Genomic DNA, 22,935 nt, shown 5'->3' with positions numbered 1-22,935 from the left:
GTACTAAGTACGGGAAATTAATAATGTTAAATTTATATTATAGAATTATTACTATTAAATTTATATTTATTAATATTTTAAATAATTATTAAAATTTAAAAAAATATTTATTTCAAAAAATAGCTTTTCAATAATTATTAGAATATGGATAATTTTTTTTGCTATGATACATAAAGGATTAATGATTAAGTGAAATTGATAGAATGTAGGTAGAAGTGGTTGTGGATAACTACTTTTGCATTTTCTACATTTTTTTAGGAATGGATTGAAAATGGTAGTAGTGGATTGTAGGCTTTAGAAGCAACTTCTCAAAAAATGTTATGTGTCTAGCTTTCCAAAAAAATGAGAAAGCCATGTATTTGAATAGTGGGGAAATCTAGCTTGATAGTGAGTTGTGGGTTTTAACAGGAATTTCTCAGAAATTACCACCTGTCTAGCTTTTTAGAAAATGGAAATGCCACTTGCCTGAATGATGGTAGTGGGTTGTAGGTTTTAACTTCTCAGAAAATGACATGTCAAATTTTGAAAAAACCATGTATCTGAATAATGGAAATTTTAGCCTGAAAGCCTTCCTTTAATATATATATATATATATATATATATATATTAAATTTGCAAATAACCGGTGCATGGGAATAGAAAGAAATTGATCCTACATCAGTTTTTATTCCATGATTTCATCATCCAATGCAGTCAATTTCAAAGCTTAAGGAAATCAATTTTATTCATTTTACTCTTGATTTTTATTTCTTCTGTAAACACCGGCATGTGGGATTACATTACTTCAAATATGAAGCCGTTGATTTCAAATATCTAAATCAATTTTTAGATATGTCACACACTTTGATTAATTATAAATAGATAAGATACCCCTCTCTGCTTGTGAATTATTATATGATATTTTTAGTCAATTGAAAAGAAAACATCTAAACACTTTTAACTTACTCATTCGGTAGGTTTGGAAATCAACGCGATACACCCTTTACATATATCATAGCGATACTTCGAACCTTGTGGTCGAATACAAGCCAATACAGAAAATGGCATCAATACAGGGCCATTTCACCGTGCCACATGCCCGTCACCTTGGATACCAATTTAAACCATGTGTCAGCCTCGTGTTAGGCAATAGACTACTGAAAATATTGATGAATATAACGAGACCCACAAGCATTATTATTAAATTATTGATGAATGTAACGAGACCCACAAGCATTATGGGATCCAACATGGATCATGATCCACACGTCTATTGGATTAAGGTCTCGAAAGTAAAAAAGCGAAACAAAAAAGGGCAAACCAAAGTACCATGTTAATTTCCGAGACAAAAAAGGGGGCCCTAATTCAACAGAACAAATAAAGCTGTCAAGTAGATTACTTGGCAGGGATCTAAAGACCATCAACTTATATCTTGTAAAGATAATACAAGGATTTACAGATTAGATTGACTTGCATTTGTGGTACTGTGTCTTGTACCCAAAATACTGAAACTACAACCAAATGGGAGATCAAGCATCACCGAGAAATAAGCGCTTCACCATGTTGGTTATCTTCTTTTGGGAAATCCAAGCTCAGGGCCACCCACTTGTCGTCGCTGATGGGCAATATGGTGACGCCCCTAGGGAATGTCATGTCTGGCTTGCGAGGGTATACCCTTATCCTCTTACTCAGTTGAGGCCTTTCATTGGCCACTACCTTAATATTTGAATCAACAGCAGATACACTTGTACCCACATTCAAGCATTCTGAGCCCCCGGAAGACAGTTTAGGTGAACATGGCCCATCTGATGAAAAATCATCATCGGATGAGGAACATATTGATGGAAATGGATCCCGTAGATGGGCATATATGTCATCTGATGAACAAGGCAATTTCTTGCTTTTCGGTGTACTATCATTGGCATGCCCTGAAGGAAGCATAGAGTGACGGGTACCATCTTTTGCATTGGCTGAAATTCTTTCTGCCAGATTTGCGTCTTGATCTCCACCTATGATACATGAATAAATATGATCATATTTGCAGAATTTTCTGCCTATGCAAGTGTTCTAATTTTTTTTTGGTACCTCAACATAATTATTTTTGTCAACAAGGATGAAAAAGATGAAATTGTAAGAGAAAGGCATGCATCTATCTGAAATCAAATGAACCAAACCGAGGTGATCAGGTCTGTTCATATTTAGACCAAATTGAGCTGATCTGGACTCGGGTTAAGTTGATTTGGATTTATGTCAATTTGAATCAAGTGTGTTGATTTGAGACAAAACTAATTTTAGTCAATAATTAACAGAAAATTAATACATTAATTATAAATTATTTCATTCAAATGAAAACAAATAAAAAAAAAGGCTAAGGAATTAATACTTGTATCTTTAGTGGTTAACCCAATGGTTATCCACAACCCAACCCGACCCAACCCATTTAAATTGACCCAATGGGTGATCAACCCATTTCCAACCCGCCAAGTAAATGGGTGGGTTGGGTGAAAAATTGCCACCCCTATTTGTGTTAGAGTCGATCTTCTTTTTGTTCTTAAGATCAGGGTTTTCTACAAAAACACTTTTAATCTTTGCATCAATTGTGGTTGGAGGGGCCATAAGGCCTTTGAGTGTCCAAAATCCCCGGAGGGGGAGGGAGGGGGGCGGCAAACGGCAATGGGGGATGCACCGTGGTCAGTAGATGTAAATTTAGATAACATGAAAGAAAAGCTCCCATGAACAATAATGTTTTTGGATCGAAAATTTTTGTTCCTTCTAAGGTTAACTCTTGGGCTGGCAAGCGAAGCAGTTGGAACTCGATGAAAAATAAAAGGTTTGCATGTGCAGAAGAGTACTCCAAAACCAGAGTTTTCAATTCAGGTATGGCAACTAGTGAACCACGAAACACCAATTATCCAAAAGCAATTTGGGTTCCCAAAAAATGGTAAAAGAAACAGTATGTACAATCGTGGTCTGAACTAAGAAGATACCTGTAAATCTTAAGAATAATTTCAGGTTCCATAGGAATAAAGAAGACTTGAATGAGAATGGAGGTGATCTTGTAAGAGAAGAAAACTTCAAAGATGATGATGCTGATGACAATCTGATGGAGGAGGATTGGGACGAGTTGGATGATCAAGAGAAGGTTTTAACAACAAAGAGACTTCAACAAATGAAAAGGACAATATGGGTCCAGAAAATGCAATTCAGTATAAATGATTGTGATTAGTTGGAATGTCAGAGGGGCAGGTAGGCCCTGGTTACAGCGTCATGTTGTTAATCTGCTATTTGTTTTTTGATGGAAACTAGAGTTAAACCCAGATCATGCAAAAAGAATTGTTAGAAAACTTAAATTTGATTATTATGTTTTAATTGGATCCTATAGGATTTCCTGGTGGTTTATGGAGCCAATGTTATCTCCAACTTGTGTTCTCTAATATAGACTGGCTCATTATCTAGTCAATGAGAATGCCTCAAATAAGTCATGGTGGTGTACTTGCATATATGCTCCCCCAAACAAAAGTGAACAGAGAACGGTTTGGAACTGGGTTAGAGACATTGATAGTAGCATGATGGAGGATGCTATTCCCAAATGCCCTTCTTTCCAATCTTCCTTTCTTAGCTTCTGATCATTCTCCTTTGCTCCTCCCTCCACACAGATTTGCCTAATCATAACGGGCCTAAACCTTTTAAATTTGAATCTATGTGGTGCTTGGATCCACATCTTAAAGAATGGCTCTAGAGCTATTCAATTTGTTAAAAAAAGGAATAATTTAGCTAGACCTCTTAAAGAATGGAGCAAAATGTGATTTGGGGATATTTTCAAAAGGAAGAAATCCCTTTTGACTAGATTGGAACAAACCCAAAAGAAAATTATTGAAGAGCCAGCTCTAATTAACTTGGAGAGTGCCCTCCAGAAACAGCTGGACAAAATCCTAGATCGTGAGGAGGCATATTGGGCCCGTGGCTGAGCTGCAGTTTGCGCTCGAACGCGCGGGCTAAGTTCATGGCTGTGACCAAATTTGGGGGACTCTGCATCTCGACATCCACCCGCAGGGGTTCTGATAGCCCTGCCGTGAACATATCCACTTGCTGGTCGGGTCGCACGGAGGATGCCCTCGCGAGGACGGTTTGGAACTGTCGCTGATATTCAGCCACTGTGTCGGTCTGTTTAAGGTTAATCAGCTCACCCAGTGGGTTGCTGGTCAATGGGGGTCCGAACCTAAGAAGGCAATAGGACTTAAACTGGGGCCAACTGAGCTCGGGTTCTTCTTGCTCTAACCGATAAAACCAAAGTTGTGCTTCCTCTGTTAAGTGAAAGGCGGCTAGACTTACCTTATCCCGGTCATCTGTCCGTTGGTTCCGAAAAAATTCTCGCAGCAATACAGCCAGCCCAAGGGGTCTCCGTTGCCGTTGTACGATGGGAATTCCAGCCTGTTGTACTTGGGGACGACTGCGGTTCTTTGGCTAACGGACTGCTGTTCGCCAAAAGAATCTGGCAGATCTGGTCGGCGGCCATTGGCGGTTGTCCCTCCTTCAGAGTTCCCTTCCCTGCTAGAAAGGAATAGCTCCATCAGGCATCGCAGCTCCCTCACTTCGTCTTTGATCTCACGGACTTTGGAGCTGGTCTCCACGAGTTGGTGCTCGAGGTCGTGGACCCTGGATGGTAGCTGCTCCAGATCACCCATGACACCTAGCTCTGATACCAAGTTGCTGAGGGCCCGAGAATAGGATCTCATCACGGGTCGGTCCACGGGGAAAACCTCCTGTTTTCCCTTGTTCCTTCCTGCTCTTGATGAACCTATCTTGGCGCCTCTAGTGATTTGTTCAAGAGATCACCAACTCTCCTAACTCACTTCTTCAACTGAATATTCGATATCTCATTCAATAATGGGGTCTCCTTAAATAGGAGATTACAAGAGTCCTAATCAAAGGGAGTCTCCTTGCTGAATAGGGAAACTTCCAGTTCTATCTTGCTAAGGATAAGATAAGCTAATCCTAATCTGATAAGCTACTAACAAGATAAGATAAGAGATAAGAACAAGCAAAATGAGCTAATCTAATCTAGATAAGGCTGCTGTTGCCGAACTGGGTAGGATGAGCATCACTGAATCACTGCTGCTGCTGGCGGTGGGTCAGGTGCCTGTTGCTGCCAGCGGCGATGGTACGTCTTCCCGAGGAATGCGTCCATAACATTACTGCGCTCCTGGACTACGAGCTTGTCCTCAAGCTCGAACTCTGGATATGTGGCGTGGAACTCTGCCAATGGGAGCCATGTGGCTTCGGCCGATGGTAAATTACACCATTCTACCAAGACTTCAACAGCAGCACCAACAAAGAGCTTAGCTGACTGATGGGGAAGCTTAGTACCAGTATCATCAGGAAACAAGTTGCATAAGATGTTGTTCTGAGGTCCTTCTTGAGAGCCATCAATCCCAACACATACAACATTCAACTTCAATAAGTATTCAAACCTCAGAGTAACCAGTTTTGCAGGCTTGGGATTTGAAACCTCATCATCATGTATATGAAGGATGATTTTAAGAGGATGAGATCGATAGATTCCTGATTGGTTAAGGTTCTCTTTTCCAGTAACCTTCTTTGGCCGCTTTCTCCTTCTTTGGCCCTCCTCTTCCTCATCAGGCGCATCATCCTCCAACTTATTCATTTCTGTATTTGTAGAAACACCATTGTCCTTAATTGCTTGCTGGTGGGCAAAGGCTTGAGCATCCTTCATGTTTCCTATAATTTCCAATTCAATACTCTCCCCAAATGCCTCCTTCTGAGCCAGCAATTGTGAGTAAATCACATAGAGTGGAGGTGGCAGTAATTCTGCTAAATTATGTTGCTTTAATTTCTTTGTATGCAGAACCCCCAATTGGTGTTGGACAAGCAAGGATGTTTTCTTCAGAGATTTCGGGAGACTTGAAAGGAACTTTCGGTTTGCAATGGTCTCCATAAGGCTTTTCTTGTGTTGCTCCAGTTTCTCATGAAGTTTGCAGAGTTCTTTTCGCCGGAAAAGCTCAAAATTAAGCCGCCTTAGCATCAGGTCATGTGCACTGTCTTTTGATAGTACAGATCCTTTAATATCTTGAGGGGCTGAACTGAAAAACTCTTCCTCAGGCACAAGTTCAATATCCGGATACTTTGACTTGAAATCTTTGTGCACCTTTATGGCTTTCACAAAATGAATTTTCTCATACATCAAATTGTGAAGCTGCAATGTAGTGAAATCTACTGGTGTCTTAGCCCATTCTGTTTCTGCTTTAACACGACCCTCTTCTAGCAATATAGAATGATTTACCTTATCCCGATCATCTGTCCATTGATTCCGAAAAAACTGCTCGCAGCGATACAGCCAGCCTAAGGGGTCTCCATTGCCGTTGTACAACGGGAATTCCAGCCTGTTGTACTTGGGGATGACTGCGGCTACCGGGGCGGCGACCTGCTGTTCACCGAACGACTCCGTCAAGTTTGGTCGGCGGCTGTTTGTGGTTACAGCCCCTTCTGGATTCCTCTCCTTGTTAGAGAAATACGATTCCAGCAAGCGTCGCAGCTCCCGGACATCGTCTGACCTCACGAACCTCCACGCTGGTTTCCACGAGCCTATGCTCCAGTTCGTGGACCCTGGATGATAGCTGCTCCAGATCTCCCATGACGGTTGGCTCTGATACCAAGTTGTTATGGGCCCGGGCGTAGGATCTCGTCACGGGTCAGTCCACGGGGAAAAGCTCCTGTTTTCCCTTGTTCCTCCCCTTCCTAGCTGAACTATCTTGGCGTCCTAGAGGGTGATTTGTCCAAGAGATCACCGAACTCTCCTTTTACTCTCTTTCTTGACTGGAAATTTGATATCCTCATTCAATAATGGGATCTCCTTAAATAGGAGATTACAAGAGTCCTAATCAAAGGGAGTCTCCTTGCCGAATAGGGAGACTTCCAGTTCTATCTTGCTAAAGATAAGATAAGCTAATCCTAATCTGATAAGCTACTAACAAGATAAGATAAGAGCAATAGAATAAGATAAGAACAAGCAAGATGATCTAATCTAATCTAGATAAGACTGATGTTGCCGAACTGGGTAGGATGAGAATCATTGAATCACTGTTGCTGCTGAAGGTGGGTCAGGTGCCTATTGCTGCCGGTGGCAACGGTACGTCTTCCCAAGGAATGTGTCCATAACATCATGCAATGTATAAGAATTGTTTCATACAAAATCTTAATAAATGGGAATCCAGCAGATGAGTTTAAACCAAGTAGGGGAATCAGGCAAGGAAACCCTCTTTCTCCTTATATCTTTGTGCTCTATGCTGAAGCACTATCAAAAAAGTTGGAGAAGGAAGTTATGATAACTAATAAAAAAATTGGCTGTAAAATTTCTAGGGGAGGTACAAAGATCCCCATTTTACAGTTTGCAGATGATTGTATCCTTTTTGCTAACTCAACCATCCCTGCTTGCTTCTAGTCAATGTCCAAATTTTAACAAATCATCATTTCTTTTCTCAAAGAATACTCTCCACAGATTTCAGAAAATTCTCTCCAAAATTCCTAGGAATGCTACTTGAATCCTCCCATTATCACAAAGAGAGTAACAAAATATACCTTCTCTACTATCAAGGAGAAAATGATCCAAAAATTGGCAAATTGGAAGAAAAATTCCCTCTCTGGCAAGTAGACTCACTCTTATCAATTCTACCACAAACATGATGCCTCAATTTATTATGAGAGAATTCAAAGTCCCAAAAAATGCTATAGAGGAACTGGACAAACTTCAAAGAGATTTCCTATGAACAAACTCAAATAGGAGAGAACCCATTCATCTCCTAAATTGGGAGAGTTTGTACTCCAAAAAGATGGGGTGGTATGGGCTTAAGGAAGCTTCAATGGGTTAATGAGGCAAGTTTAGCCAAATTAGGATGGAAGAATCTTAACGAGGAAAATCCATAGGTAAAAGTTATTAAAGACAAATATATGAAAACAGAAAATTTCTAGAATGTAAAAGTGAGGAAGGGTATTTCTTGGGCCTGAAGAGGTATCCTTCTCGCTAGGAAGCTATTAAGAAAAGGCACTCAATGGCAGAAATGGGAGATCTATTAGATTTTGGCATTGAAAATTGGATGACAGACCAACCCCTATCAAATTTTATTCATTATGAGAATAAAGAAAACAACAATACCTTGATCTTGGATATGATTGACTTCAAAAGAGAGTGTTGGATCGAGGACAAAATTTGGGCAGAATTACATGATAATATTTGGGGATGTTGTAATCCAAATGGTGACTTCACCATCAAGTCGATCTATTTGCTTAAGTGCTCATTGACACTAGGTCAAAACGATTCCTTTAATTGGCTTCAAAGGTTTGGAACCTAAAATGTCCCCCAAAGTTAAAAACTTTTGTTTATTTGATGTTAAATAATAAGCTTCCTACAAAAGCTCAATTAAAGAACAGGGGATGTAATCATGGTTTTAAAAGGCATCTAAGGCGAGGCGGCCAAATTTCGCCTAGCCTTGGTAGCCTCAGTCTTAGCTCAAGGGACGTAAGCCTCAGTTTTAGTGAGGTGTAGGCCTTTGGCCTTCCACATCAATTTACATGAGGCAGTAACCTCAAGTTAAAAGGGTTTTGGGTGGGGAAAACTTGATTTCATGATGGGTAATTTTGGAAAAAATAAAAGAAAAAGTGAAAACCCCAAAAAATGTGGGTTTCCATCGACCAAAACTGCTATTCCCCCTTTTTTGTTCAACCAAACTCAAGATTTCAAGAAGACTTCCCAGTTCTCATAGACCGAACTCAAGATTCAAGATCAAGAATATTGGAGGGAGGAAGACAAATCGAAGCATGCGTACAGAGGTACAGGTCCTCCTCCTCCTCCTCTTTCTTTTTCTTTTTGAATCGTGCGTACTGCGTAGTGTATACAGGTCCTCTGCCGCCTCCTCCTCCTTTATGAATCCAAATTCAATATTAGTATGCATTTCAATATTTCCTGAGCTGAAATGCATTCCAGAAATATATTGAATCTAGATCAATATTAATTTGTTATATTGTTAATTTGTTATTTACTTATTTATTAATTTGTTATTTCAATGAACATGAAAAGTGTTGTGATGATATATGTTGCATACAATGAACATGATATTGCTATTTATTAATTTGACTACAGATTTGTTATTCTCATTTGAATGTTTCCTTTTTTTGTTGATTTATCCTTGGGTTATTTTTTATACAAATTTTGGCATGTTCAACTTGATTTGAACAATCAGCAATTGTTGAACCATACATTAAGTCACAAACAATTGTATAAACTTTCAATTACTTAATTTTTCATAATTTTTAAGTTTTTAATTTGAGGCTTACGCCTCAAACCGCCTCGCCTCCACCTTTAGCCTTTTAAAACCTTGGATGTAATATTTTCAAAGATTGTTTGTCATATTTTCAAAGATTGCCCTCATGCAAAACAAATCTGGTTGACAACCAATACCACCTTAGAGGGCCCAAATGATAATGATCACTCTCTTATTGATTGGTGGACTAGGTTAGGAAATAGAAGGGAAAATAATAGGCATCTAATGAGAGAAAAAATGCACTTATTTTTTGGGTTGTTTGGAGGAATAGAAACCTCAAGATGTTCAATAATGTAACAGTCCCCCCACCAATGTGCTTTTGGAAAGGGTGCTTAACATGTTCTTGGAACATTTTGAAGGGTCAAAGAATCCAGTGGTGGAGCTTAATGAGAAGACTTGGAAATCTATCATGTGGAAATATCCAAAACTTGACTTCATTAAAATCAATTTCGACGCATCTTGAAATAGTGAAGTGTTCGGTTGCAAGCATAGCTCATGATCATCTAGGTCAAGTTCTCAACACTAAAGCTTATAAACCTGGCTTATGCACTATTAATCAAGCGGAAGCTTGGGAAGCCCATATTATTATGGCTTTTGTTGGTTCGGCTGATATGTTGTTATTCTCTTGTCTGGGCTGGGTATTAGAGTCTCTAGTTAATGGGCCTTAGTAACTGGGCCTAATTGTATCTAGTGTTTTATTAGACTGGGTGTCCCATCACTAATCAGGGGCATCCTGGTCCTTTCATGTAAATTATGTATTGCTCTTATATTAGTGAACAGGGCCGGCTGATGAACAGTGCCCATTCGAACACATCAGACTCTCCTCTCTTCTTCCACTTCTTCTCAGCTCTCTCAACAGGTTCAGTTCAGCAAACATGGTATCAGAGCTCTAGGTCTGGTCGTAGAACACCTCTCTCGCCTGGTTACAGCAGCTGTCTCGTACTTCTCTCTCTATCTTGGTACTGCAAAGAAACCCTAGGTCTGGTCGTAGAACAGAGCAGAACTTATACCTAGGGTTTCCCTTGGTTGTAGGGCCCAAGGGGAGTTAGTCCCAGTAGCTGATGGCCTAAGAGATACATAGAGCAAGGTGTAGCCATTCGGCTAAGTGAGATCTGTGTAAAACAGATCTAGAAGAGAGGACTGATTTCAGCAGTCCTAGAGCAGTTCGTGGGTGAAGGTTAACCTGCGAAAGCAGTGATTGGTGTGTGGTAGAAGCCACAACAGCTAGGTCAGGGTTGCAGCAACAGTGGCCAAACACAGCAGAGTTTTTTTTGGCTCGGCACTTCAACTGTAAGTGGCAGCTTGCGACAGCAGTGAGTGGAGCAGTACAGCAGAGTGGGAAGGGTATTACAGCCCTAAAACAGACCCTCAGGTCTGAGATTACAGTGCTGCAAGGTCCGGAAGTCTGAAGAGGTTTCACATAACCTGTGTGACAGTTTTGGTACTCTTGCAAGTCGGAGAAGATGTCTTCCATATCTGGGGAAGTTTCTTCTAGAGATATTAGGACTAGTGGGAGGTCTCCAAATCTGGAGAACCCTAATTTGCACAACCTACAAATAACAAGTGTGTTACTTGATGAATACAACTTTAGGGAATGGTCTGTTTCGGCCATGCTTTTTATCACATCCCGGGATCTTACAGGCTATTTGGACGGGCAGAAGAAAGAACCCGAAATAGGGAGTGCTGAATATGCTGTTTGGAGAAGAGAGAATGCTATAGTCATCTCCTGGCTGCTTGCTTCAATGACTCCCAGGGTAGCTAGGACGGTTCAACACTTCTCCACAGCTGCCAAGATATGGGAGAAGGTGTCTAAGACCTATGGGCAAAAAAAAAATAATGCCCGAATCTATAGACTGAATCAAGATATTGCTGCCCTGAAGCAGGGAGACATGAGTGTTGCTACATACTTTGCTACATTAGAAGGATTGTGGGAAGAGCTGGATCACCACCTCATCATAGACTGGGAGAATGCCAGAGATAAGGAAAACACGACAAACAAGTTGAAGAGGGTAGAGCATTCAAATTTTTTGCTGGCCTAGATCCGGTATATGAGAACATAAGGTCCCAAATTCTGGGAAGAGATGAGATGCCTGATCTACATCATGTCTACTATCTTGTGAGAAATGAAGAGGTGAGAAGAAAGGAGATGCAAGTTGATGCCCAGACTAAACCAGTAGAGCAGTCTATGAACATTCAGCTCTCATTTCTACAAGCCAAAGGGGGAACAAGTTCTCTGACAAGAGACACCTGAGGTGTACTCACTGTGGGGGAGAAAAACATGTGAAAGAGAATTGTTGGGTTCTCTACCCTCATTTGAAACCAGCAGCATTGAGGAAAGAGAAGAAGCACCAGAAGGGCCATTCGGCAAGTGGGAACCTAGCAGCAAGTCACAGTGATGGAGGTTCCAAACACTCATCCACAGTTGCTTCCTCTTCTTCGGGACAGACTACTAGTTCCCAAGGACATGGGCCTATGGATTTCACAGCTGATGAGGTAGAGGTACTTAGCCGGGCACTGGCCCACCTAAGGAAAAATTCTCTTGCTCCCACCTCCCTTGCCAGATCAGGTATTGTTTCAGCCTTTAGTGCAACTAGTTCCATTGATCTAGCCTCCTGGATTATTGATTCTGGTGCAACTGACCACATGACTCACATGTCTTCTTTATTCTCTTCCTATCATTTAATGTCTGGTCAAGACAAGATGAAGGTTGTTGATGGTTCCCTCTCTACCATATCTGGGAAAGGAGTGGTTGACCTAAGCAAGGACATCTCCCTCAAATCTGTCTTGCATGTTCTCAATCTCCCTTCAAATCTTTTATCTGTTTCAAAACTTACCAAGAACTTGAATTGTAGCATAACCTTTTTTCCTACCCATTGTGTTTTTCAGGACAGTTTGACGAAGAGAACGATTGGGAGTGGTCATGAGCGAGGAGGCCTCTACTACCTGGATGCAGACATCAGTTCAGCCCTTCAAACATCTACTACTAGTGGTCAATCTAATGTGGAGTCATTATCTAAGTTGCACCTGTGGCATGCTAGACTAGGTCATTTACAATTCTCGTCATTGGAAATGTTGTTTCCGGAATTGTTTCAAGGTGTGTCAAGTCAAAAGTTAGTCTATGAAGTCTGTCAACTATCAAAACAGTGTAGAACTGTATACTCAACTTCTAGTAATGAAATTCAAGTACCTTTTGACTTACTGCATTCTGATGTTTGGGGTCCTTCTCCCATTGTTTCTGTGGATGGCTATCAATACTTTATCAGTTTTATTGACCACTATTCTCGATGCACATGGATCTACTTATTAAAGACACGAGATGAAGTGTCGCGGGTAACCATAGCATTTTGCAAAATGATTGAAACACAATTTGGCAAGAAAATCAAGCAATTCAGGTCAGATAATGCTGTTGAATATTTCGAAAGATCCTTAAACTTGTTTATGGAGGATGCGGGAATGATTCACCAGTCATCTTGTGCTAGTACCCCCCAACAGAATGGGGTTGCTGAGCGCAAGAATAGACACTTATTGGAGACTGCACGAGCTTTATTATTTCAGCACAAGGTTCCAAAAGGCTATTGGTCTCAGGCAATCCACATTGCATCATACCTAATAAACCAAATGCCATCTAAGGTCTTGGGAATGAAGCCTCCATTTTCGGTTCTTTGCCCTCATCTCCCTGTTTTTTCTCTTCTACCGAGGGTCTTTGGGTGTGTATGTTTCATACATGTCAATGATCCAAAGAAGACAAAACTGGATCCTCGAGCTACAAAGGGAATCTTCTTGGGTTATTCTCCTACTCAGAAGGGATACAAGTGTTATGATCCAGTCACCAAGAAAAGATGTCACAAAAGATGTGGTGTTCTTTGTCTCAATCCTACTTTCAATCTTCCCCGGATCCTCTTCAGGGGGAGACTAGTAGGATGGAAGAGGATCCTCCGGTTGATTCTTCTATTCCCCATTTCTTAGTGCCCCTCTCTTCCTCGAATCTTCCATCTTCTCCTCTTGATCCTCCTAGTTGTGGTATCCCAGGTGAATCTAGTGAGGCTCCTGTTAGAATGCTCGAATCATGGGTATTTTGGTCATTCTAGTTTATCTTCTTGAAAGTGAAAGGTCTATTGTATCTGAGTTTAAGTTATGTGTCCCATCTTCTATGAGGGACAAAATAGTCTTTCTTGTAACTCTAAGTTTTTGAATAAATTCAAGTGGGTTGGCTAGGAGAGGTGTGATTTTACATTCTCTCTTCTAGTCTGGCCGAATACTCTTCTTCTTCTTTCTCTTTTCTTTCTTCTTTCTTCTTCTCTACTTTGACCTAGAATCAACTAGGGTTTACTAACATGGTATCAGAGCAATAAGGTCTCGTGTTCTCTCTTCTTGCTGCTGTCCTCTTCCTGGGTTCGCCGCTAGCTTCACAGTAGTTTTCATCCTTCAGCTGACCTGATTGGAGATTCGATAAAGGGCTGAAAAAGGAGTTGTCGTTTTGAAGGCCTGGAGGTGAGAATGCCTCTGGCCGGTGCTGTGGTGGTCGTTGAAGTGGTACACTAGACCCTCTATTCAGTGTACGAAGAGGGCTGAACGTAGACAGGTATGAACACTGCTGTCATGTGCTCAAATAATGGACTGTGAATGCTATTTTGTGCTTCAAAAGTTAGTTGTTGTGGAGCTTGGTGAGACTGATACACATATCAGTCATGTTCTTTTTTTTCCTTGCTCATATGTGTGCTGAAAGAAGAGTCGTAGACTGCTGAAGTCCACGACAGCAGTGGCGTGGTGGTGGTTGTGTCGTGGTGGCTGACATATCTATGATTCTAAATGCTTAAAAGTGAACTCCTAGACCTTGCGTGTAATCAGTTCTGCAGTATGAAGAACAAGTGTTCGATGAAATGACTGAGTGATTTCAGCCTTGGCATGTTGATGGTAAATGGTCCTGCAGTGTGCAGTCAAGGTGCTTGATGTGTTGAATGAATGATTTCAGCCTTAGTGTAGTGTGTAATGTGCAGTTGAAGAAGTTGGAGTTGGTGGTATCATAAGTGAGATAAGTCTTGTGAAGTGTGTGAGGTTGTGGTGTATATTTGAAGGTGAAATAATTAAGATGGCTTCATTTGCAGATGGGAATGACAACAAAATAGACATCATGCCTTCTCCAGATTATCTAAGTATTCAAATGACATCCATCAAGTTGAATGGTGAGAATTATGTACTCTTGACAGTATGGCCGGCCAGAAATAAGAGGAAGAGAAGAGAAGAGAAGAAGGGAGGGAAGAAAGAAGGGTTTTGCAATGTAACAGTGCTGGTGGCGCCAGCCTTTATTTTAATATATATAGGGCGCCAGAAATAACAAGGGAAAAGACCCTTGTGCCCCTGAGTACAATAATAGACAACAGAAAGAAAAAACGAAATAAAAAACACTTTAATTAGCAAAACAGGCCCTAACATCAGCAACTAAATTATTTCAACACTCCCCCTCAAGTTGGAGCATAGATGTCAATCATGCCCAACTTGTCACACAAATCTTTGTGTTGCGCATGATGGAGACCTTTGGGGAAGATATCTGCAAGTTGTTCTTCTAAGCTGACATGGTGTACACACTTCTCCACTTTCAAGTTTCTCTCTAATAAAATGCTTGTCCACTTCAATGTGTTTCGTCCTATCATGCAGAACTAGATTAGTAGCAATATTGATCGCAGCTTTATTATCATAGTAGAGTGACATAGGATTGCTTACTGCGAAACCCAGTTCACCTAACAGATTTCTTATCCACATGATTTTCGCAACCCCATGAGCCATCGCTCTATACTCTGCTTCAGCACTGGATCTAGCCACCACACTTTGTTTTTTGCTTCTCCATGTGACAAGGTTTCCTCCTACAAAGGCACAATACCCACTGGTAGACTTTCGGTCATTGACTGCTCCTGCCCAATCTGCATCAGTATATACTTCCACTTTTAAGTGACTGTGTTTCTGGAACAACAAACCAGCTCTAGGAAACTTCTTGAGATATCTCAAGATCCTCTCTGCAGCCTCAAAGTGAGTTGTCCTAGGGCTGTGCATGAATTGACTAAGGACACCCACTGCATAGGCAATATCAGGCCTGGTCATAGACAAATACAAAAGTCTCCCCACGAGTCTCTGGAACATCTTTACATCTTTCAAAAACTCTCCCTGACTGTCTCCCAGATGGTGATTAGGTTCAATAGGTGAATCAAATGGTTTTACCCCCAACTTGCCTGTATCTTCTAGTAGATCTAGTACATACTTCCGTTGGGAAATAAAGATGCCCTTGTGAGAGCGGGCAACTTCAATTCCAAGGAAGTATCGTAAGGGGCCTAGATCCTTCACCTCAAATTTAGTGGCTAAGAATTTTTTCAGTCTCCGGATTTCAGCCTCTCACATACACAATAAGGGTTGCAATTTTACCTTCACCTCTTTCACAAATAGAGTATGATCTGATTGGCATTGTTTGAACCCCATCTGTTGAACTGCTAAATGAAACTTACTGAACCAAGCCCGAGGTGATTGTTTCAACCCATACAGAGATTTTTTTAACCTGCACACCTTTTGTTCACTGCCTTTGGCACAGAACCCTAGGGGTTGGGTCATGTACACTTCCTCTTCCAAGTCACCATTCAAGAAAGCATTTTTTATGTCCAAGGTGAAGATCCCAGTCAAGATTTGCTGCCAAGGAAAGAAGAATCCTGATAGAGTTCATTTTGGCTACTGGAGCAAAAGTCTCTACATAGTCCACTCCATATACTTGTGTGAAGCCTCTTGCTACCAGTCTAGCCTTATACTTTCCAACAGTTCCATCAGCCTTGTGTTTCACTGTAAACACCCACTTGCACTCCACTGGTTCATTCCCCTCAGGAAGGTCTACCAACTCCCAAGTGCCATTTTTGTGTAAAGCATCAATTTCTTCCTGCATTGCATCTGTCCATTTAGGTTTTCACAAAGCTTCTGCCACAGTCTTAGGAACAAAAACACTATCCACAAAAGAGAGAAAGAAACGGTATGAAGGCGAAACATGCTCATAGGACACAAAATTAGAGATAGGATGATTAGTGGTACAAGACCTAACACCCTTCCTCTTAGCAATAGGAATATTAAGATCATTGGTGACAGGTGAATCAACATTTAAAGGAGCATGTATATCAATGGGAGCAAGTGTACCTGGCTGATGAGACGGATCTGCCTCGGGTGAATCCGATGATGTTGGTTGCATAGTGTCAGGCTCCACGGCTCTTGAACTCTGCTGGCTCTTATGGCGACGATGAAAAACCCGGAATGGAGGAGGATCGGGTAAAGGAGGTAGTTAAATTTGAGTCATCGCCTGTTTCTCCTCAACCCTACTCTCCCCCCGAGGAGAAACCGAGAAAAAAGGTTGATTCTCAAAGAATGAGACATCAATGGAAACATAGTACTTGCGAGCAATGGGATCATAGCAACGATACCCCTTTTGAGATAAAGGGTAACCAAAAAAAACACAAGGAATAGCCCGAGGATCAAGCTTACCACGAGTAGGGGGCAGGTTATGGACAAAACAACGACACCCAAAAACACGCATCGGAATGGTGGACAACAGGGCTGTAGGAAACAAGAGCTGATGTGGGGCCTTATACTCTAGTAGCCGAGAGGGCATGCAATTGATGATATATGTCGCACACAAAACTGCATCCATCCAGAACTGTTTTGGCACATTCATATGAATCAACAAGCTACGAGCGACTTTGAGAAGGTGACGGTTCTTCCGTTCAGCCACACCATTTTGTTGGAGAGTCCTGGCACAAGAGCTTCGCTGAAGTGACCCACTCGAAGCAAAAAACTTCATGAGATCACTATGGAAATATTCTTTCGCATTGTCTGATTGGAAGATATGGATTTCCATTTGGAACTGAGTGAACACCATGCGTTGAAAATCTTTCACAATTTGTGGCACTTCATCTCGAGATCGCATAGGGTAAACCCAAGTGTATCTAGAATAATCATCAATCAAGGTAATGAAGTACTTATAGCCAGCCGCAGTAGGTAGAGTAACAGAGCCCCAAACATCAGAATAAACAATATGAAATGGAAATTCAAATCTTCTATTTCGTAAAGGTAAAGAGCTTCTACAAGCTTACTCAACTGACAAGTTTGACACTATAACTGACTCACTGACAAGGACTCAAACAACTTTGGAAACATAACTTTTAACAACTCAAAAGAAAGATGACCTAAACAACTATGCCATAAATAGGCTTGACTCTCACTTGACGAACTCGTGGACTCTGTCGCCACTAGACCAGCATCATTCTCAAACACGTAGAGACCATCCACCATGCTTCCTCTACCAATCGTCTTCCCCGAGGTCAAATCCTGAAAAACACATGAAGACGGAAAAAAAGTGACTGAGCAGTTCAAGGAGTGAGTCAGATTACTAATAGATAGCAAATTAATAGGTAATTTCGGAACGTGCAGTACATTAGGAAGAGTAAGGCCAAGTGGGAGAGGTATGGTGCCTCGGCCAGCTATGGTAGAAAAAGAACCATCAGCCAGTCTTACCTTATCTCTCCCAAAGAGAAGGTTATATGTCTGAAACAAATTAGACTTACCAGTCATGTGATTTGAGGCTCCGGAGTCAATAATCCAAGGAGAATCAGTAGTATGAGATGACACATGGAAGGTTGTAGCATTACCTGATGTAGATGCAAACGAGGTAGAGGGAGTAGGCCCAAAATCCATCTGGCAGAGAGTCCTACCATACAATTCCAAATGTTCACGGAAGGAGTTGATAATATCTTCCTTAGGGTCAGAACTGGGATGTCTCTCCTGAGTTACCGAAGGACTAGTCTCTGTCGATGCCATATTAGCTGAGTTATACCTTTTTTGATTCTGCTGGCCTAGTTTCTTGCCTTGATCAGGTGCTGACTTCTTACCCAAATCCTGTGCCCATTTAGGTTTTCCATGGAGATCCCAACATGTATCTTTCGTGTGTCGTGTCTTCTGGCAGTGAGTGCACCAAAGCTTGCTCTCATCATCTGATTTTTTCTGAGTATCACCCTTTTTAAAACCACCTCCGACATTTGTATCTGAATTTCCCCGGACGGCTAGGGCAACTGACTCCCCTTCTACACCATTCATCACACTTCTTTTTTCTTCTGACTGCACCAAGACATACACCTCCTGAACTGATGGCAAGTCTTTACTACCCAAGATCTGCACCTTGATGGACTCATACGACGGATTCAGCCCTAGGAGGAAGGCAAACACTTGTTGCTGAGATACAAGTGACTTATAGGCCTTTGCATCTTCATCACACTTCCAATTCACATTCTGATAGTGATCAAGTTCTTTCCATATTGATGTCAAATCAGAATAGTACATCGAGAGACTCCTCTCCCCCTGCTTGCAAGTAGAGGATTCAGCTTGCAGTTGATATATCTTGGCATAGTGTCTCTACTCTGAATAGGTGGACTTCGCTTGTTCCCATATCTCACAAGCAGTTTCAGCCCACATAAAAGTCTACCTTACTTGTGGAAGCATTGAAACCAAGAACCAAGACATCACCATACTGTTCTCTTGGTTCCACCTATCATGCTCAGCACTTCCATACTTCGGTTCCTTCACTCTCCCATTGATGTATCCTATTTTCCCCCTAGCAGTGATGTAGAGTTTTATTCCCCTAGACCACTCAAGGTAATTCAGACCATCAAAGGGAATAACAGCCATGGGAAAGCTCATATCCATTCCCCCACTCACTCCATTGTGGCTCCTTGAAATCTCTGAAGTAGCAGAATTCTCAGTCGACATCGTCAAACAGTTAATCAGTCCCAAACACCGGACTTAGGACCCCTCCTTACTCCACAAAACAATGGTCCACTCAGTTCACACCCACACACTTGGGTTTAACAACCAAGTTGAGCACAAACAGTGCCAAATTCCGGACAAACGGAGGTAATATTCGGCAGATTTCAGACCTGTATAGTTTTAACAGTCCCAACCTACCAGAATTCCAGAATGTCTAACAGCCACTAATCAGCAAGAGAGATCCTTCTTACTTATAGTCAAATCAAACCATTGAGAAGACAGGTCATCCTTGACCTACAGATGTCTTAATACATGAACAGGATCACATGATCCAAAAAAACAGGGGGTACACAGATTCGACAGCATTCAGCCGCCCAGACTCATAGGGTTTTCACTCGACACATGACCAAGGAGGGTAAAGAAGAGAAAAACAGGGAGAACTGTACCAGTTGTAGTTGTTTTCTCAATCCAGAATCAGATTTTTGTTCCGCCCAGGTTCTGCTAGTCTGTTTGATCTGTTCTCTCAGTAAGGTTGTTCGATCTGCTCTCTTTAATCAGTATTCCCGCTCTGATACCATCTTGACAATATGGCCGGCCAAAAATAAGAGGAGAAGAAGAGAAGAGAAGGGAGGAGGGAAGAAAGAAGGGTTTTGCAATGTAACAGTGCTGGCGGCGCCAGCCTTTATTTTAATATATATAGGGTGGCAGAAATAACAAGGGAAAAGACCCTTGTGCCCCTGAGTACAATAACAAACATAATAGAAAGAAAAAATGAAATAAAAAAACACTTTAATTAGCCAAACAGGCCCTAACATCAGCAACTAAATTATTTTAACATTATTTTAACATGTACCATGGGCAAAATCCGTGGAGGTGTTCTTGAAGGCCAAGAGGAAAGTAAAACATGTGAGAGAGGAGAAACCTCCCTCTGATTCCCCTGGGTTCAGTGACTAGGAACAAGAAGATGCACAGATAATGACGTGGCTTTGGAACAGCATGGAACCAAAGATTAGTGTGAACTTAATGTTCCTAGATACAGCCAAAGAAATCTGGGATCATGCTAAGAAGTTGTACTCTGGACAAGACAACACAACTAGGGTATATCAGTTGTACCAAGAATACTTCAATTTGAAGCAAGGGAGTCAAAGCTTAGAAGAGTACTATGCAAGTTTGAGGAACATCCGCAATGAGCTCAATGTGTATCACCCTCTAACATCAGATGTCCAGATCCAACAACAACAACGTGAACAACTTGATGTGACTAGGTTTCTTGTGGGCTTGAAGGTTGAGTATGAGCCTGTCAGAGCACAGATATTGGGGGGATCCATTCTCCCCTCACTTGAAGAAGTTTTTGCCCGTCTTAAAAGGACATCCATTGAGTCGGTAAACATTCTTCCGTCTCTGATAGATCTGGTTTAGTAGTGACTAAAGGGAGTGGTCGTGGAAGTAGAAGTGGTGGTGATAGCAGTGGACCTCCAAGCAACCGTGGTGGACACATGTTTAACCGGGCTAGTGGCCGGACTGGAGGCCGAGAGTCAGGGGGAGGCCGTGGAAAAGGAAGGAGTAATGCTCAGAGAAAGTGTACACATTGTGGCTTAGAGGGGCACACAGTTAATTTCTACTATGATTTGCATGGTCCACCCAACACTTGGGCTCACCATGCTACGTCTAAGAGTAGTAGCACAATTACTGAAAGCCATCAAACTGACCCAACCCCCTCCACATCTGCTTGTGCTTCTGGGCAGAAAATGGTGAGTGTACCACGTGCAGTATATGAGCAATTCCTTCAAACATCTCAGCAGAACACCACTACAGTTGCCTATTCAGGTATGGCTTGCTTAACTTCCAAAGCCTCACCTTGGATCATTGACTCCGGAGCCTCGAACCATATGTCTGGGACTCGTGATGTATTTTCTTCCCTTTCTCGCTCCTCCACATCTCAAACAGTTACACTTGCTAATGGTTCTACATCTCCTATCTGTGGTGTTGGTGATGTTGATCTCTCCTCCTTGTCTTTAGCATCTGTTTTATATGTTCCTAAGTTCCCTTTTAACCTTATGTCTGTTAGCAGATTAACCAAGTCCCTTAATTGTTCTGTAACCTTCTATCCTTCTTCTTGTGTGTTTCAAGATCTCAAGACGGGGAGGAAGATTGGTGGAAGGCATGAAGCAGGTGATTTCTATTATCTTGATGGTGGTGGCCCCCCAGTGGCTTTTCAGTCGTCTCTTACTCCTCTCCAATGGCACTGCAGACTTGGTCATCCCTCTCTCAAGGCTTTGAAGTTGATGGTTCCTTCCTTGAGTCATCTTTCATCATTAGATTGTCAGTCATGTCAGTTGGGAAAACATCATCGAGTCTCATTTAGTCCAAGAATTGATAATCGTGTCTCAAGTCCCTTTGCTTTAGTTCATTCTGACGTATGGGGTCCAGTTAAAGTGGTGTCATACAATGGGTATAAGTATTTTTAATCTTTGTTGATGGCTTTTCAATGATGACAAGGATCTATCTTATGAAAGACCGTAGTGAATTGTTCTCTATTTTTCAAAAATTTCATGCTGAAATACGCACTCAGTTTGGTGTTGATATGAAAATACTTCGCTCCGATAATGCCAAAGAATACAACTCCTCACCATTTCAGCAATACCTAGAACATCATGGGATAATTCATCAAACTTCTTGTGCCTACACCCTGCAATAAAACGGTGTAGCTGAACGGAAAAATAGACATCTTCTTGAAACCGCTCGGTCCTTGATGATCAATATGAATGTCCCAAAGCATTTTTGGAGTGATGTTGTTCTTACATCCTGTTTTCTGATAAATCGGATGCCCATGTCAATCCTTGGAAGTCAATCCCCTTTCTCCGTGTTGTTTCCCACTTTGTCTCCATTTCCTCTCACCCCAAGAGTCTTTGGTTGTGTTTGTTTTGTTCAACACTTGGGGCCTGGAGTAGACAAGCTAGATGCTCGAGCTACGAAGTGTATCTTTCTTGGCTACTCGAGGACTCAGAAAGGGTATAAGTGTTATAACCCAAAATCTCATAAATCGTTTGTGTGCTCTGATGTCACCCTCTTTGAATCAGTTCCATTTTTCTCAGATGTCGGGGTCCCTTCTTCTCCCTCTGTGGTTCCTGTTCTTGTACCAGTTGTGGACACTCTTCCCGTAGCTCCCATTCCTACTGCAGATGCACATCATATGCCTGTTACTATAGAGAGGCCGCCAATTACACAAGTGTATACCCGTAGAAGTGCTTCGGCCCCTCCTCCACTTCAGCACCTGTCGACAGATCCTGGTACTGCTCCTTCTCCCTCAGATCTTGATCTCCCTATTGCTTTGCAAAAAGGTAAACGTACTTGTACTTCTCATCCCATTTCAGACTATGTTTCCACTTCTCACATTTCTACTTCTCATTGCAAGTTTATATCATTACTCTCATTTGTTCCCATTCCCAAGACTGTACAGGAAGCCCTTACCTCCCTAGGGTGGCGGCAAGCCATGGAAGAAGAACTCTCTGCTCTACAACATAATCACACATGGGAACTCACCACTCTTCCTCCTGGTAAGCACACTGTTAGGTGTAAATGGGTCTATACAGTGAAGTATCTTCCTGATGGCAGTGTGGAACGATTGAAGGCAAGGTTAGTGGCCAAGAGCTATTCTCAGTTATATGGTGTGGGCTATATGGAGACATTCTCTCCTGTGGCTAAATATGGTTCAGTTCGGGTGTTGATTTCATTAGTTGCTATGTATGATTGGCCTCTCGTACAACTTGACATCAAAAATGCCTTCCTACATGGTGATCTTGTTGAGGAGGTGTATATGGAGCAACCACCAGGGTTTGTT

The 22,935-nt window shown here is 41.7% G+C and overlaps 1 protein-coding gene and 1 pseudogene across 2 annotated transcripts in view; both read right to left on the bottom strand.

The window, feature by feature from the left end:
- Positions 1-1,143: 1,143 nt before the first annotated feature.
- LOC104587715 (double-stranded RNA-binding protein 1-like) overlaps positions 1,144-22,935 on the bottom strand; it is a 37,311-nt gene continuing 15,519 nt past the window's right edge. The window contains exon 6 of the mRNA XM_010245427.3: positions 1,144-1,988. Within this exon, the coding sequence (XP_010243729.1) occupies positions 1,516-1,988 (473 nt within the window). The 3' untranslated portion in view covers positions 1,144-1,515. The remainder of the gene's footprint in view (positions 1,989-22,935) is intronic.
- LOC148791044 (THO complex subunit 5B pseudogene) lies at positions 2,057-8,648 on the bottom strand (annotated as a pseudogene). Its single transcript, XR_016077387.1, has one exon. The product of XR_016077387.1 is annotated as a THO complex subunit 5B pseudogene (transcript).

The sequence above is a fragment of the Nelumbo nucifera genome, chromosome 6, assembly GCF_055504915.1.
Source record: "Nelumbo nucifera cultivar China Antique chromosome 6, China Antique-T2T, whole genome shotgun sequence".
NCBI classification, from domain to species: domain Eukaryota; kingdom Viridiplantae; phylum Streptophyta; class Magnoliopsida; order Proteales; family Nelumbonaceae; genus Nelumbo; species Nelumbo nucifera.
The sequence above is the reverse complement of the archived record's forward strand: the minus strand, read 5'-3'. Positions and strand labels throughout refer to the sequence as shown.